This window comes from Chiloscyllium plagiosum, unplaced genomic scaffold (assembly GCF_037043375.1).
Source record: "Chiloscyllium plagiosum isolate Xiang-an unplaced genomic scaffold, Cpla_swu_hap1 HiC_scaffold_2, whole genome shotgun sequence".
Lineage (NCBI taxonomy): Eukaryota > Metazoa > Chordata > Chondrichthyes > Orectolobiformes > Hemiscylliidae > Chiloscyllium > Chiloscyllium plagiosum.
Genome location: NW_028270140.1, coordinates 3407697 through 3423672, shown reverse-complemented (window position 1 = coordinate 3423672; position 15976 = coordinate 3407697). Strand labels below are relative to the sequence as shown.

Genomic DNA, 15976 nt, shown 5'->3' with positions numbered 1-15976 from the left:
ATATACTGTTGTCTTTATTTGTCATCTTCTCTTGAAAGCCAATTTATGCATTGAAACATTTCTTTAAAAAGGAAAGTACAGATTGGTGAGAAATAATATCACTAATGTTAGAAATTTGTCATTGCGCTAACAATTGCATAGATTTTCTGCTCATTGACATTGAGCAGTTGCAAAAACATAGCTGCTGTTTTCTTGTGGTATTTTTCATTTCAGGTTGATGACACTATTTTCCTTGGGCTGATCCTCAAACAGGCAACCTTTTCTCTTCCAAGTGTTGGTGTTTGATGAGCCATTTTGTAGAAGGCCTATGAGATCAAGGTTGAATCAGTTACCTGAATGTGAAAAATGATTGAGTATTGTTGACAAATGTGTAAAGGGCAGGGGATAACTGTTCTAAGACAACAAAACTAGCTGTGATATCATGGTCTTTTCTAGTTTTATACATTCCTACATCCAAGCCAACATTCTTTTCGAAACCAGCCTCATCAATTGACAGAATGGCTAGCATTAATAAATTGGGATGGAGAAAATTACCTTTCTCATTGGCAGAAATAATTCTTGTGTCCATTCTGCCTTTTGGAAACATCCACTAAAAACTTTGTGAGCTTACATTTGTTTGTTTACAACATCCACCTCGACCCCGACAGTGATTTTGTTTATAGGTGGTTGGGTCAGTATTTATTGCCCATCTGCAATTGTCCTGGCAAAAGGGGTTGGTGTCATCTTGAACCACTGCAGTTCTTCAGGTGTAGGGAAACCCACAGTGCTGTTAGTGTAGAAGTTCCAGGATTTTGACCCAGCGTCATTGAAGAAAGGTGATATATTTCCAAGTTAGAATGGGATGTCCCTTGGAAGGAAACTTGAAGGAGGTGGCATTTCCACACATCTGCTCCTCAGATGCTGCCTGACCGGCTGTGCTTTTCCAGCACCACACTCTTCGACTCTGATCTCTAGCATCTGCAGTCCTCAACTTTCTCCATGTATCTGCTGCCCTTGTCCTTCCAGATGGAAATGGTGACTGGTTTGGAAGGTCTCGTCAAAGATTAGCTATTGCAGAGAAACCTTGTGGATGGTACACATTGTTGCTACTGTGCATTGTTATTGAAGGGAATGAGTATTGAAGGTGATGAATAAGGTGCCATTCAAGCAGGCTGCTTTGTCCTGGATGATGTTGAACTTCTTGTGTGATGTTCGAGCTGCACGTATCCAGGCAAGTGGGGTATATTCCATCACATTCCTAACTTGTGTGGAGTTGCTGGTGGACAGGCTTTGCAAAGTTCCAAGGTGTGTTATTTGCTGCTGAATTCCCAGTCTCTGAGTTGCTCATGTAGCCACTGCCCCCAACCCCTTTCGCCACTTGCTGCTGACTGATTGGAGCTTGGTCGAGTGGTCATTGGCTGGATTGGATTATCCTGTTTTTTTATGTAAAGGATATACTGAGGTATTTTTCCAGATAATTGGCTCAAAGCTAGTATTGTAGATGTACTGGAACAGCTTGGTTAGGAGTGTCAGTAGAGTACAATTACTAGAATATTTTCAGGACTCACAGCTTTTGCAGTATCCACTGGCCTCAGTAGTGTCATGATTTCATATGAAGTGAATTGAACTGGCTGACAGTTGGTATCTGTGATGTTGGGGACCTCTGGCAGAGACTGAGATGGATCATTCGCTCTCCTCTCCTGGTTGATGATGGATGTAAATATTTCCGCCCTTTTTCTTTTGTATTCACGTGTTGCGTTTTGCCTGTTGTTGAGGGTGTGATCTTTGTGGAGTCTGCACTTCCTGTTTGTATTTTATCTACCCACCACCATTCCTGCCCTGGATATGCCAAGATTGCAGAGCTCCATTGGCTGTGAGATGACTTTGCCGGTCTATTAAAAATCACGCAACGCCAGGTTATAGTCCAACAGGTTTATTTGGAAGTACAGGTAGACAACTCTTTATCTGAAATCCGAAAAGCTCTGAAATCTGAAGGTTTCTTCATGAAGTTTTTTTCTCAAGGTTGTTTGGCATGCAAACAGTTAACTTTCATAGCTTTAAATTAAGGGGGGGTAGGTATAGGACAGATGTTAGGGGTAGATTCTTTACTCAGCGAGTCGTGAGTTCATGGAATGCCCTGCCAGTAGCAGTGGTGGACTCTCCCTCATTATGGGCATTTAAGCGGGCATTGGATAGGCATATGGAGGATAGTGGGCTAATGTAGGTTAGGTGGGCTTGGAACGGCGCAACATCGAGGGCCAAAGGGCCTGTACTTTTCTATGTTCTATGTTAACCCAAGTCCACACCCACTCGATGCGTGTCACTCAGATGCGATGTGGGTGGGCGTGGCCCAGTATTGGTAGGCCTCCATTTTGTCTCAGGGCCCGTAGTAATCACTGTGAGTCTGCTGTTTGGTAAGATTTATTTAAATTTCACCATCAAACTATCACTTATTCTGAAATTTGAAAAATTCCGAATTTCGAAAACCAGCTGTTTTCAGACAAAGGATTGTGTACCTGTATATCCTGCTAGTAGAGCAGCGCTCTGAAAGCTAGTGGTTCCAAATAAATCATGTTTACCTAATCTGGACTACATGTGACTCCAGACCCACAGCAATGTGGTTGACTGTTAACTGCCTTCTGGGTAATTAGGGATGGGCAATAATTGTTAGCCCAGCTAGTGACACCCTCATCCCATGAATGAATTAAAAACAAGATCAGTCTGCAGCATACTGACTGAGTGCAGTGGCTCAAGAAGGCAGCTCACCATCACCTCAAGGGGCAACTAGGGACGACAATAAATGCTGGGCCGGTCAGCAACACTCACATCTCACAAATGAACAAAAGAAATGTATTATTGCTGGCTATAGAAATGTCTGAAGCGTTTGCTAACTCCCTTGTAAAGTTTTTGTAAAGTTTTAGGTACATTTGTACGTTTTCAGACGTTGGATGTTAACCTTCAAGGAAAGAAGATTGCTGGCTTTATTCAGTTTCTGTCATGCTCTGTCTATAAATAGGCTGACGACTTGATTTTGAGGGACAATTCGAGTGACTCAGTGTTGAAGTGGATTTTTTGCTCAACATTTCCAAACGATTTTGATGTTAAAATTATAACTCAAAGAAAACAATCTAAGAACAACAATTTAACACAGTCCAATGATAAATATACTAATGTGATCATCGGTTAGCTACCATTGGTGACTTTGCAGTTCATTTTAATAAATCATATCTGCAACTGAATGCCTTTTAAAAACATATTTCAGAAGTGACCTTGAAAGTGGAGTTGCAGTAAGACAGGATAGTGAAGAAGGCATTTGGTATGCTTGCTTTATTGGTCAGTACGTTGAGTATAGGAATTGGGAGGTCATGTTGCAGCTGTACAGGCCACTTTTGGAATACTGCGTTCAATTCTGTCTCCCTGCTCTAGGAAAAATGTTGTTAAACTTGAAAGGGTTCAGAAAAGATTTACAAGGATGTTGCCAGAGTTGGAGGGTTTGAGCTACAGGGAGAGGCTGAATAGGCTGGGGCTGTTTTCCCTGGAGCATCGGAGGCTGAAGGGTGACCTTATAGAGGTTTATAAAATTATGAGGGGCATGGATTGGGTAAATAACTAAGGTCTTTTCCCTGAGGTGGGGGAGTCCAGAACTAGAGGACATAGATTTAGGGTGAGAGAGGAAAGATATAAAAGAGACCTAAGGGGCAACCTTTTCATGAAGAGGGTGGTGCGTGTATGGAATGAGCTGCCAGAGGATGTGGTGGAGGCTAGTACAATTGCAACATTTAAAAGACGTTTGGATGGGTATGTGAATAGGAAGGGTTTATAGAGATATGGGCCAAATACTGGCAAGTGAGACTAGATAATTTAGGGTATCTGGTTGGCATGGACAAATTGGACCAAAGAGTCTGTTTCTGTGCTGTACATCTCTATGACTCCTGAAGTGTGATTGGGGCCATATGTTATAATGTACTTCTCTATTCTTTCAATCAGTGTGAGTGTGATCATTGTTATTTAATATGGCAAACAGTTGTTAAATCCTAAGGACTTTGGATGTGAAATCATTGTCCATTTCTTGGCTTTGGAAAACTGTCTTAATAATACTGGGCCATTTTATGGAGCAATTGAATAAGAGCCGTGATCTTGTACCTTGTCACTTTCCATCTTCCTACCTTTACAGTAAGGTATCCCCGCTTACTACTTTTACTCTCAAGGGATTCTTATGCATCTGTGCAGTTACTGTAGTTGAATGTATCTTTGAAAGAAAATATTACATTTATGCTACCAGTAGCTGTTTTGTTCAGTTTGCAGGAAAAATTATGCCTTGTGCAGTCAGGCCAGCCTCACCTTGATAAGGTAACTAGATTTCATAAAATTCACATTGTGTTTTCAGCATTTTACTATGAAATATATTTTATTGATTTGAATGTTTTGATTTAAAATCCATAGTTACAATGTTAGGGATTTGACTGCGTAGTTTTATCTGCTTCAATTATATATGTATATGTATACTGCAGCAGGAAAATATTAGTAGAAACATTAGTTTTTATAACATTTTCAAGAACTAATTTTTCACCCTTTGTATATTGTGCATCACAATCCGTGGAGTATGTCAGCAAAAAGCAACTGCAGTAAATCTCTCCCTGTCCAACTTTGCGATAAGGTCCAGTGTTTTTTTTGTTCATCTATTAACTGTATTTGGTATCATATACAGTGGTAACATTGTTCTCTCCACATTGCTGAGCAAGGTGTACCATTTAGTGACCTTGGCTTTAACAATAGAGAGCTTCACAAAAAGTCTTAAATTTTTGCTGAAACAGTCAACTTTGGAATGCTGCCGTTATAATTGTGACAATTTCCTGCAAGCTGCAACTACTGCTTTTCTGCAAATATATATCTTCAACAGGCATGCTTCATATTAACAACATGTGCTACTGGGGGTAGTGATCTCCTAACACCATCCATGGATAATCTCACAGTTCATACATGACGTACAGTATAAAGCTCTGGATTGTTTAGATATGTTACATTTTAATTTTGTAGCATTGTGGGATGGAGTACTGTCTGCTGTTCTCGTTACCACACAATAGGAAGAATGTGATTACAGTGGAGAGGATACAGAGGAGATTCACCAGGACGTTGCCTGGGATGGAACATTTCAGAGATGAGGCGAGGCTGGATGAGATTGGGTTGTTTTCTTTGGAGCCAGGATATTGAGGGACCTGATCGAAGTGTGTATGATTATGAAGGGTATGGACAAGGTGATTAGGAAGCAGCTCTTTCCCCTTAGTCAAACGCCAACAACAAGGAGGGTGTGCTTTTAAGCTGTAAGAGATTTGAGGAAAAACAGTTTCACCCAGAGGATGATGGGGTTCTAGAATGCATTGGCACGGAGGGTAGTTGAGATGAGATATCTCACAACTCTTTAAAATAACTTGAATGAAAACTTAAAAGTGTCATAATATTCAAGGCCATGGGCTGAGTCAAACAAAGTGGTGGTTGTATATATTTGGTGGTACAGACATGATGAACTGAACAGCCTCTTCTGAACTGTATGATTCTATGAATAATTTACGTTTTATTGCAGTTTTCCTGATCAGTTTGAACGTTCTTGTCTCCATTTATAAAGTGCCTAGACGCAGTTTTTGAACTGAATGATATCTGCAGCGACAATTTAGAGCTGACTTGAGACAATTGAGACTCATAATTACCACGATAAGCATTTTTGTCTAAGATTGTGGGTGCTCTACTAATGTAGAGGTATGAGCTGCAAGTTACACTGTAGCATGTGCAAAGATAAATCAAGACAGGACTTTAAAATGGCTTAATTAATGTTATTACATTTTGGGTCCGGGTAGTGCTGTAGGAACTAGGATGTATTTTGGAGCTTGCCTGCTGAAAGTATTGTTGTGGCATTGTCCAAAGTCACATGATGAGGGTCTAACCAAAGTAACAAGTAATCAAAACTGTACAAACTAATTACTTGTGATTATCTCTCTGCCTTAATGAGTCTGTACAGTTTTGGATTGCTTGTTACATTGGTTAGACCTTTGCCATGCGACTCTGATACCTTCTCATGTTATTCCAGCCATTTGGTTTGTCTCTCGTACCATCCTATTTTTTATTAATTGTAATTATCTCTCTGCCTTAATTAATTCGTTCATAGGTCGTCCCTTCATTTGTTATTGAGCTGTTCACACTTTATTCACACTATTTGTACTTACCTGTTGACACTCTTAAATAGCTGGAATTATCTTGCCATTATCTCTCTGCCTATACATTCTGTGCCTGTGCACCTCCCTCCACTTCACCTGACGAAGGAGCAGCAAATCAAAAGCTTGTGATTTTAAATAAACCTGTTGGCCTATAACCTGATGCTGTGTGATGTATGACTTTATTAATCATAGTGTGAAGCTTTTGCAAGTTCAGTGTGTGAGTGGTTTTTTTTCATTTATTACAGAGGATCCTTACAGTTACATTTGAAATCCCTGGCACCATTCTTGAAGAAGATTTAAACATATACCTTCAGGTGTGCTTTCTTTTGAATAATTTTTTTTTGAACAGGTATAAACTTGCTTGTAGGAAAATATTTGGGCCTAACTATAAATTACATACATGTTTAAGAGAATATTTTTAATATTTAGCTTTTGAATCCCATTCTAGATTTTGTTCACTGTGGGCTACAGTATGCAGAGCAGTGCATAATTTAAAAGCAAATCCTAAAATCAAATGAATAACAACCTCAAAAATAATTTAACCAATGAATGAATGTCATTCTAGTGGAATGGTGCACCAGCGACCCAGGCTCGATTCCAGCATTGAGCGACTGTCTTTGTGAAATTTGCACATTCTCCCCGTGTCTGCGTGGGTTTCCTCCCACAGTCCAAAGATGTGCAGGTTGGGTGGGTTGGTCATAGTGTCCAGGGATATATAGGCTAGTTGGGTTAGCCATGGGAAATGCAGGGTTATAGGGTAAGGGGGTGAGAGTGAGTAGGATCCTGTTTGGAGGATTGGTGTGAACCTGATGGGCTTCTGCACCATAAGGATTCTATTTGTTTTTCTTCTGTATCTAAGATACTCTGTGACAGTTGATCGATGATTGGAGCGATAGGTGCTGTTAATTTACTGGTCACATTTTCATCTGAATTAACATATTGTGGATTCAAACCTTCTTTCAGCAACACAGCTCATACTTAAAGCTGAAGGCATCAAACAATCCAATCTGAGATTCTAATCTTTCAGATGAGAACTAAACCAAAGCCTTCTTTACCTTCTCTAATTGTGTGACTTGATATGAGAGATCCTGTGACACTAAAGAAAAGAACAGGGACTTTCCAATTTCATGACTAATGTTTGTCCTCAACATTAGATAGATGAGCTGGTTATTTGTCCTTATAGTGAACCTTGCGTCTGGATATGTGGGAATTGGGTATGTTCACCCTCATAACAGCAGTAACTGCACCTCAAAAATAAAACAGTTTAATTTCAATAATTTGGAATGTGATGAAACATAACATAAATACAAGATTTTCTTCTTTCTTTTAGAATCTTTTATGGGAAAAATGTTTGAAAAATAAGTCTGGCAATCCAATGGATATTATACGTTTAAAGGTAATTAATAATACCTTTTTTTGACCTTTCATGGGATGTGGGTGTCACTAACAATGCCAGCATTTGTTGTCCACCCCTGGATGCCACTGAGAGTCAACAACAAAAGCACAAATTGCCGGAAGAGGGGTCAATGGACCCGAAACGTTAACTCTGCTTTCTCTCCACAGATGCTGCCAGATCTGCTGAGTTTTTCCAGCAATTTCTCTTTTAGTTTCTGATTTCCAGCATCTGCAATTCTTTGTTTTTTTTTGTTAAGAGCCAACAACTTTGCTTTGAGCCTAGATGCACCCATAGGCCAGACCGGGTCAGGGTGGTAGATTTCCTTCCCTAAAAGTTATTAGTGAACCAGATGGGTTTGATGACAATCGGCAGTGGTTACATGGTCACCACTTTACTAGCTTTTTATTCCAGATTTATTTCCTGAATTTAGGTTTTACTGGCTGCCATTTGGTTTTAGGGCAATATGTGAGGAAGGGCTATACTGAACCATATTATATGTTGATGTAATTTCATGATTTTGCTTTCAATCATGGTGTTAATAAAAGAATTGGAGCACAAGGTTCAGAAGAAGGGCCAATGGACTCAAAATGTTAACTCTGTTCTCTCTCTTCACAGATCTGCTGAAGTTTCTCCAGTAGTTTCTATTTTTTTCCTTAAAATCATCAGCATCTGCAATTCTTTGCTCTATTTCAGTGCATCACAGTTTTTAAAACTAAACCTGAATTCACTTTTTTAGAAAAGAATTAATGGAAAAACAAAAATGAAGTGAAATTAATGGTGAAAGGACTTTATTAATATTTGAAGTTATTTTATTGTGATGTTAGTCCTTGTGAGACACCTTCTGATTGGCTTTGTGAGTGATTGCACCATCAGATTTGGTACAGAGCCATGTGAATCAATATGCTCCTTGATTTTATTTCTGCTCTGGACTTACTTAGTTCAGTGCAGTTAGCATTGGGACATGTTGGCTAGAATGCGAATTAAACAGTCCATATTCCTGATACCTGCTCTTGCTATCAAGTCATATCTGTTGAGAAATGATATATTTGGAAATGGTTCAGACTCAGCTTTAATTTGTGATGTCCCATTGGTTGTGTGGGCTACCTGATGAACTCTCTAAACTTACATACATGAAATGCCCCTGGGCCTGTGGGCTAAGAGGATCCTAATGATAAGTACCTTTGGGTCAAATTCGATATAGACCTGCTCCTAATTGTCCTCCACAAAAGTGGAGCCAAATATTCACTTAAAGAAATGCAGGCAAATTGTGTTAGTCATGTCGTGTTAATTTTGTTTTAATTAAATCACACAGAATTTCAAATTCAGCAGTTCCCAAACAAACAGTTTTAATGTCTTATTTCCTTGCATTTTCTAATAAACACTTTTTTTCATTCGTTTATGGTCGTACGCTCCAAGAGGATGGTAATACTAAACAAATCAGATTCCAAAGTGCAGTTGATTTATCCTGGTAGTTCGTCAGTGAATGTATTCAAAAAAAGCTGCCAATATACTTTTTAAACATGAGAATATCAAAAGTTTATTAGATGCAAAGGAAAGCAAAAACAAACTATTTTACCGAAAGTAAATCTTCAGTCTTATACCTTCAACAGCCACTTTACAAATATTGAAATCTTAATGAAGGCACACCCTGTTTCCATTTTAAAGTTTCTTGTTCAGTGGCACGGCTGCACTCTGTTTCTTTCCAGAGAACAGCACCATTCACTCGCTGCTATTGTCTTTAATTATTGTTTCTTCATGAGACCCAGGTGAGCTGAGGTTAGTGATGGTCATGAAGGCAATCGCTTCATGGTGGCATCATGGGAGGAGGGAGATAGGAAGAGGTGTCCTGGAGTCGGTGTTCAGCCTCTGCAATGTAGAGGTGACCCTTATCAAAAAGGCTTGATGACAAAGTCAGGGTTAGGTCTGTGAGCACCGAGAGCACTAAGTTCAAAGGGAGGTGAGTGAGAATGGGCGAGGGGAGCAGAGAAATGGGTGACCAATGTCATATTGTTTGTCTGCTTATTGTTGGGAGCAAGCGACAATATTGTAAGAAAATTGATCTTCCTGATTCAATTGGCAGTTCTTCAAGCTGTTTGTGTCCTGGTTACTTCCTCCATTCTTTAACCCATTCCTCACCTGCCACTCACCCAGACAGTGGTTGTCATCCCAATTTCTCTCTACACCAGGATTGCTGGGTACCGAGAAGGTGGGAGCTACAGTAAGCTTGGTGGGGAATCTTGATCTTGCCAGACTTCTGTCCATTTGACATTGTGGGGCAGATAGAACACCTGTGCACTGGATGAGATTTTCTTTGCCCTCTTCCCTGGTCAGAAACTGAGGACTGAATTAACTCTGAAATCAGCTAAGTGTCAGTTTTGGGGGGGGCTTCATGTTTCCCTTCATATGCCCCAGTGAATTTTCGCTCGCAGTTCTGTACTGCTCACCTTGTTCAGTGTGCATCCCATCACCGCACTACTGCTCTCCCACTATCCTACACAAAGCAGCATCGAAATGCCCGCTGCTGCCAGTTTCTTCTGGAATTCACAGCTGGTCAACATCTTTGTAACTCAACTGCACAATGTGTCAAACACCAGCCTGGTTTGAAGTAACCATCCAGGTATATGTGGTCCCAAAGGCCTGAGATACACACAGCAATACTGCGAGAGTGTTGATGACCTTCTGTGCTCCTCAAGGTTAATTACCCCTTTCCCAGCGACCTCATGCTCACTGTAACTCTGTATTGCATCCATCATGGTCTACATCCTCATTGTATTCTGCAGCATTTTCCCTCACTAGATCTTATCCACCTACTGCACAACCCCAGCCCCCCCACCTAAACCCCTAATAAAAATAAATGCAACTAGCCTTTCTTGCACTCTGCACTTTCTCCTCACTGAAAGCGGAGACTCTGGTTTGGGATACCTCACCACCTTTCATGACTGGAGAAGGACCAGCCCCCTGACTCCTTATTGCTGCCAAACATGACAAGCTGCCTGACTCCCTGTCTGCACTAAAAGGCAAGGCAGAGATGCTGTGCTCACCCAGGCAGGTGTAAATCGAGCAAGCCCAAAGATAGCAAGCTCAGACACATTCGGGGAGATGGGTGGCCGTCCTTGTTCACAAAGCAGCCAGTAGCAGCATTGCAGTGGTCAGTTCTTGGTGAGCTCTAAGGTGCGGTATTGAATTGATGAATAATCAGTTCATGATGTGTCATGACAGCGTGTGATGTGAGAGCTTTCTGCAGGTAGTAGGTACCTGCTCAGATTTTCATTTCGGAAATTGTCACTATCCCATTTCTCTTCACTGCCTGAGAAAATAGCAAACTGCATATAAATGATTCGAGATTCGGTTGTAATGAGATGTTAATACATGACCATCCCTTGCTGCTCACTTGTGAGATTCTCATCTAGCCATTAAAACATTAGAGAAAAAAAAACAGACTTTTTCTTAACATCACGAATCTCATTTTTCTGTTCCCATTCTATTTCCCAATGACTCAACATTGCGCACATCAGTCAAGTCCTGGAAAACTTCAACCCCTAGCATTTCCAAATCAAATAGGTTTTTTCTCCCTTCCAAACTCTTTGTCATTCGTTTCCTACAATCTGCCCTCTGTCCCCAGAAAATTTGTTCAAAAAATTTTAAATAATTTCTATAATAGTTTATGTTTTGAAATAGAGTTTAATTTCGTTGTAAAACATCCAGATCTGACGTTATGTAACTAATAATGCCTCTTTGTTTTCTGATTTTGTACATGTTTCCATTTTGGACTGATTGTAGATTTATTGATAAACATTCATTGATGCATAGATTATATTTCTTTAAGGTCTGAGATGTTTAACTTGCAGCTTGAAACAAGCAGGTTTATTGTTGTCAAATGTATTGTTTATCAGGCCATTGTGTCTATACATGGAAAACCACAGCAAGTGATTGTTCAAGGAGTCTACGAACTATATGAGCTGGAAGAAACCTCAGTCAACTGGAATACTGACTGTGAAAGAATCAACAGATTTGTATTTATAGGTAACCAACAAAAGTGACATCTTAATTATTCTATTTTCCTTTTGATGCTTTGGATATTTTAACATTTTGTTCAACGTAACTATTTATTTTGAGTGATGACAATTACCTAGGTTGTTCAGTTCAGAAAAAAAACAATTTTCCAATTTGTTTTAAAATACAAAAGTTTACAAAGTTACCAAAATAAATCTAGCCATCTCCCAAGCTGAGCTATGTGTTTTGATTTTAAGTTTTTCTCTCTTTATCCTGTCCCATACTAAGTCACACTTGGCCACCATTGTGCTTAGTGTCTCTGTTATTGGTATTTAATCTCAAATTTAAAATTCTCCCTTTTGTGTTTAACTCCTCATGGCCTTAAAGTTTGAACCTCTCTCATTACTAGTACAAATTAGTCTGCTCCTTTTTACACAGTTACTCATTTAGACTGTAAGCAATAGGAACAGGAATAGGCCATTCATCCCCTTGAGCCTGCACTGCCGTTCAATAGGATCATGGCTGATCCGGTACTATTCACATTCCTTCCACTTTCCCATTGTCCTGGTCAAGAAGCCATCTCAGCCTTTAGGCTCCATCATTGGCAGACGTACCAATAGCTGCGTCGATCCCCTGATCTGGAACTTCTGGTGCAAACCCCTGTAAAATCCACTTCTCTTTCTTTCTCAGAATCGCGTTCTTTGATCAATATTTTGGCCCTAATTTGGCCGCCTTTGTGTTGCCATTCAATTATGTCTGATGCCTGCATGCAGCCATTAATATAGTGACAATGATCCAAGTTGTTATTGGTCAGTTACCTACCGAGCCCATTGTCCAATTTAGTATCTGCAAAGCTGATATTTGCCATGTGTATGATGTAAACATTAATGGATATTGAAAGATCATCTGATGCATCAACAACTTGTATGTATGTGGGAACTTTAAATATCATAAAACATCCCAAGGTGCTTTGCCAGAGCATTATAGAACAAAATTTGATGCTGAACTAAACAAAGCAATATTAAGAAAGGTAAAATAAATCAGCTTTAATAACTGCCTTGAAAAATGAGGGAGAATTAGACAACCAGAAATGCTTGGAGAGAGAATTCCAGGATGTAAGCACGTGGGCAGGGAAAGGTCTGGGTTGCAGGTGGAGGTGTAATGAAAATCAGGTATGCCAAAGGTCACAGCGTATTTCCTGAACACTTTTAATATCATTGAATAAGTCAGTTGCTCACTTCCGCCTAGCGGGGTCAGATTTGATATCCCACAGAAGCATCACAGTGCAGAAGGAGGCCAATTGGCTTAGCATACTGCAACCTTCTCCCAAACCCTCTATTATTTGTGTGTATTTCTCTTTGATTTATTTGCAAATTCTGTGTTTTGCATTACGTAAGCAACATTAAAGCATTAATTACCTGTGACATTGATCTTGCCAAAAATGTATGTACTCTGTGTTGCCTCCTGTTAGTTAGTTTTGGTTTTGACTAACATGTAGAAATTAATATATTAGAATTTATATTATACATTTTGTTCCCCCACCCCACCACAGGAAGAAACTTGGATAAAGAAATTCTAGAAGAACTGTTTTCCTCAACTGTAATGAAGAGAGGAGAGTCCAGCTGAAATTTTAATGGAAATATTACAGACAGAAATCTATTCTGGAGGAAATTATCTTTTTCCTATTGGCTCTGTCTGTTTGTTGAGTTTTAACTATCTGGTATGCATTTATCACCAGCACCACAGTTAGCCACACCAAAGCAGATTTCATCATCCTCACTGCACGTCAAATGATGACGTTACCTGAGAAACAAACAAACCCCCAGTAATAAAGTCTTTTGACTCTCAACCGTGACCTGATTGAGTTGCAAATATCTAATAATTCGGTGAATTATATTTGTAGAATATTTTAAATGACTTTATTTGTGAACTTTGATCTCACTGATGTCACAGTGTTTGTAGTAAAGAATGGGGCATTATTTTTGTTCTGAGTGTTCATTGTCAACATTAAGTTGTCCCATGTCAGGCATGCCCTTCTGTTTTAGCAAGAATTCAGCCAATTTTCCAATCCTAAATCAAGCCACAGAGTTCAATTGTCACATCGCAACAAAGAGCTAGACTCTAGCCTCATGTTCAAGAATCCCAGCAATGAGCATCAGTCCAAATCTCGAGTACCCCCAAATCACGCTGCTGTGACATTTTTCCGTTTCCAGTATCAGCCACCCCATGGTCTTTGACTGAAATTGCAAATGTAGTGATAGGATCTGGTTAGTTTTATTTTGCTGATGAGCTGTTATGGCCACGAGGAACTGCAATGGAACTCTGAATTACTTTTGTGTAAGACTATTTTATAGTCAGCAAACACAAAAGCTTCTCAAGTAATCATTCCAGGAGGACCTATGTTTTCTTCTTACCTACGTTTTACACCCTTCAGTTCTCTGAATGATGTTCACCAACTTACTGAAATATAGTTCCATGGACATTAATTACTTTTTCTACCTCCCTTTGGGGGGGTCACCTTTCATAGGCAAGCCCTGCTGCTGCATACACAGACTGTTTTACCCCAGAAAGCATAACAGTGGAGCTTTACCCTTTCCTCATCCAAAATCCATAACTCATTCAACTCTGTCAGCTGTCACTTCTGAACCCAGGGACTATGAGGCTGATCATAGCACCCTCAACTGGGAGTCATAAAGATCTACAGCACAGAGAAAGGCTCTTCGTTCTGTCAGGTCCGTGGTCAAAAAGAACCACCTAATGATTCTGCACCTGTTTCCTGCACTTGACTCATAGTCTTGTACACTTTGGCATCACAAGTGCACAGCGAAATGCGATTTAATTGTTCTGAAGGTTTCTTCCTCTACCACCTTACAGACAGTGACTTCGAGATTCCCACTGTCCTCTGGGTGAAAACATTTTCCTCACATCTCTTCTAAACCTTTTACCCTTTAATTTAAATTGGTGCCCCCCGGTCGTTGATCCCTTCTTCAAGGGGCATGTCTCTTCCTGTCTCCCCTATCTATGTCCCTCATTATTTTATATGTCTCCATCAAGTCGCTCTCAATCTCCTCAGCTCCAAGGAAAACAGCCCCAGTCTGTCTGATCTCTCTCCATGACTGAGACATTCTAGCCCAGGCAATATCCTGGTAAATCTTCTCTGCTGAAACTTTATTGCTGGAACAGCACAGCAGGTCAGGCAGCATCCAGGGAACAGGAGATTCGACGTTTCGGGCACAGGCCCTTCTTCAGGAATGAATCTTCTCTGCACCCACTCCAGTGAAATCGCATCCCTCCTATAATGTGATTTCTCGAACTCCACAGAATACTGTAGCTTTGGAGTTGAATTTAAACTCCAGTTTTGCAGTTGCTGTGTACTAATAGAAATGCATACTGATTGTTTTATCAGTAACCTTAACTAAATCCAATAATTTTGTACTACTTCTACACACAATATCAATATAATTAAAAATGAAAGTGCCAGAAAAACCCAGGTTTTGGCAATAGTCTGGATTGAAAAAGACAGCATTTTAGATGTTAGAAAGTGTGTTGCTGGAAAAACGCAGCAGGCCAGGCAGCATCCGAGGAGCAGGAGAATTTCCAGCACCACACTTTTCAACTTTGGTCTGCAGTCCTCACTTTCTCCTAGCATTTTAGATGTGATTTCTTAAGAACAGATTTATGTTTGAAAACATGCATGGGGGGTGCCAAAGTCTTAGAAATGTATCTTATTACTGTAAACTCCTGGTCCATCTCTTAACTCCTGTAAAAAGATGAAATCTGCATGCATCTTATACATTTTGCCGTACTTCATGTGTGCATTTACCGATTTACTGTTGTTGAGCAAAGCAGCTGTTGAGAGTGATTCTGCAGGGGCTGGTGGAGTTTGAGTAATAATCAAGAACCTCCCTCACACACAGCCCTCCACACACATGCACACACCCTCCACTCTCAGATGTGCACATTCCCCACACACAGATTCCCTACACACACACACACATCCCCCGCACACAGACACACACACACACACACACAACCCTCCACACACATGAACACTGCACCCACACACAGACACACACACACATGCACATTCCCCCCACACACATTCCTGACACATGCGTGCGTGCACACACCCCTTCCACGCACAGACACACACATGCACATTCCCCACACACAAATTCCCTATACATGCACGCGTGCGCACACCCCCTCCCCACACACACGTGCACATTCCCCACACACACATTCCCGACACATGCGTGCGTGCAAACCCCCCCCCCCACATACGGACACACACACGTTCACATTCCCCACACACAGATTCCCTACACATGCACACGCACACAAACTCTCACATTCCCCACGCACAGTTTCCCTACATATGCTCGCATGCACACACAGA

The 15976-nt window shown here is 40.5% G+C and overlaps 1 protein-coding gene across 3 annotated transcripts in view; it reads left to right on the top strand.

The window, feature by feature from the left end:
- Positions 1 to 13430, top strand: part of zng1a (Zn regulated GTPase metalloprotein activator 1A) — a 75379-nt gene extending 61949 nt beyond the window's left edge. For all 3 annotated transcript variants that reach the window (XM_043718160.2, XM_043718151.2, XM_043718175.2), the window contains exons 12-16: positions 4278 to 4329; positions 6434 to 6502; positions 7519 to 7584; positions 11478 to 11607; positions 13130 to 13430. In XM_043718160.2, coding sequence (XP_043574095.1) covers positions 4278 to 4329; positions 6434 to 6502; positions 7519 to 7584; positions 11478 to 11607; positions 13130 to 13203 — 391 coding nt within the window. In that variant the 3' untranslated portion in view covers positions 13204 to 13430. The remainder of the gene's footprint in view (positions 1 to 4277; positions 4330 to 6433; positions 6503 to 7518; positions 7585 to 11477; positions 11608 to 13129) is intronic.
- The last annotated feature ends 2546 nt before the right edge of the window (positions 13431 to 15976 follow it).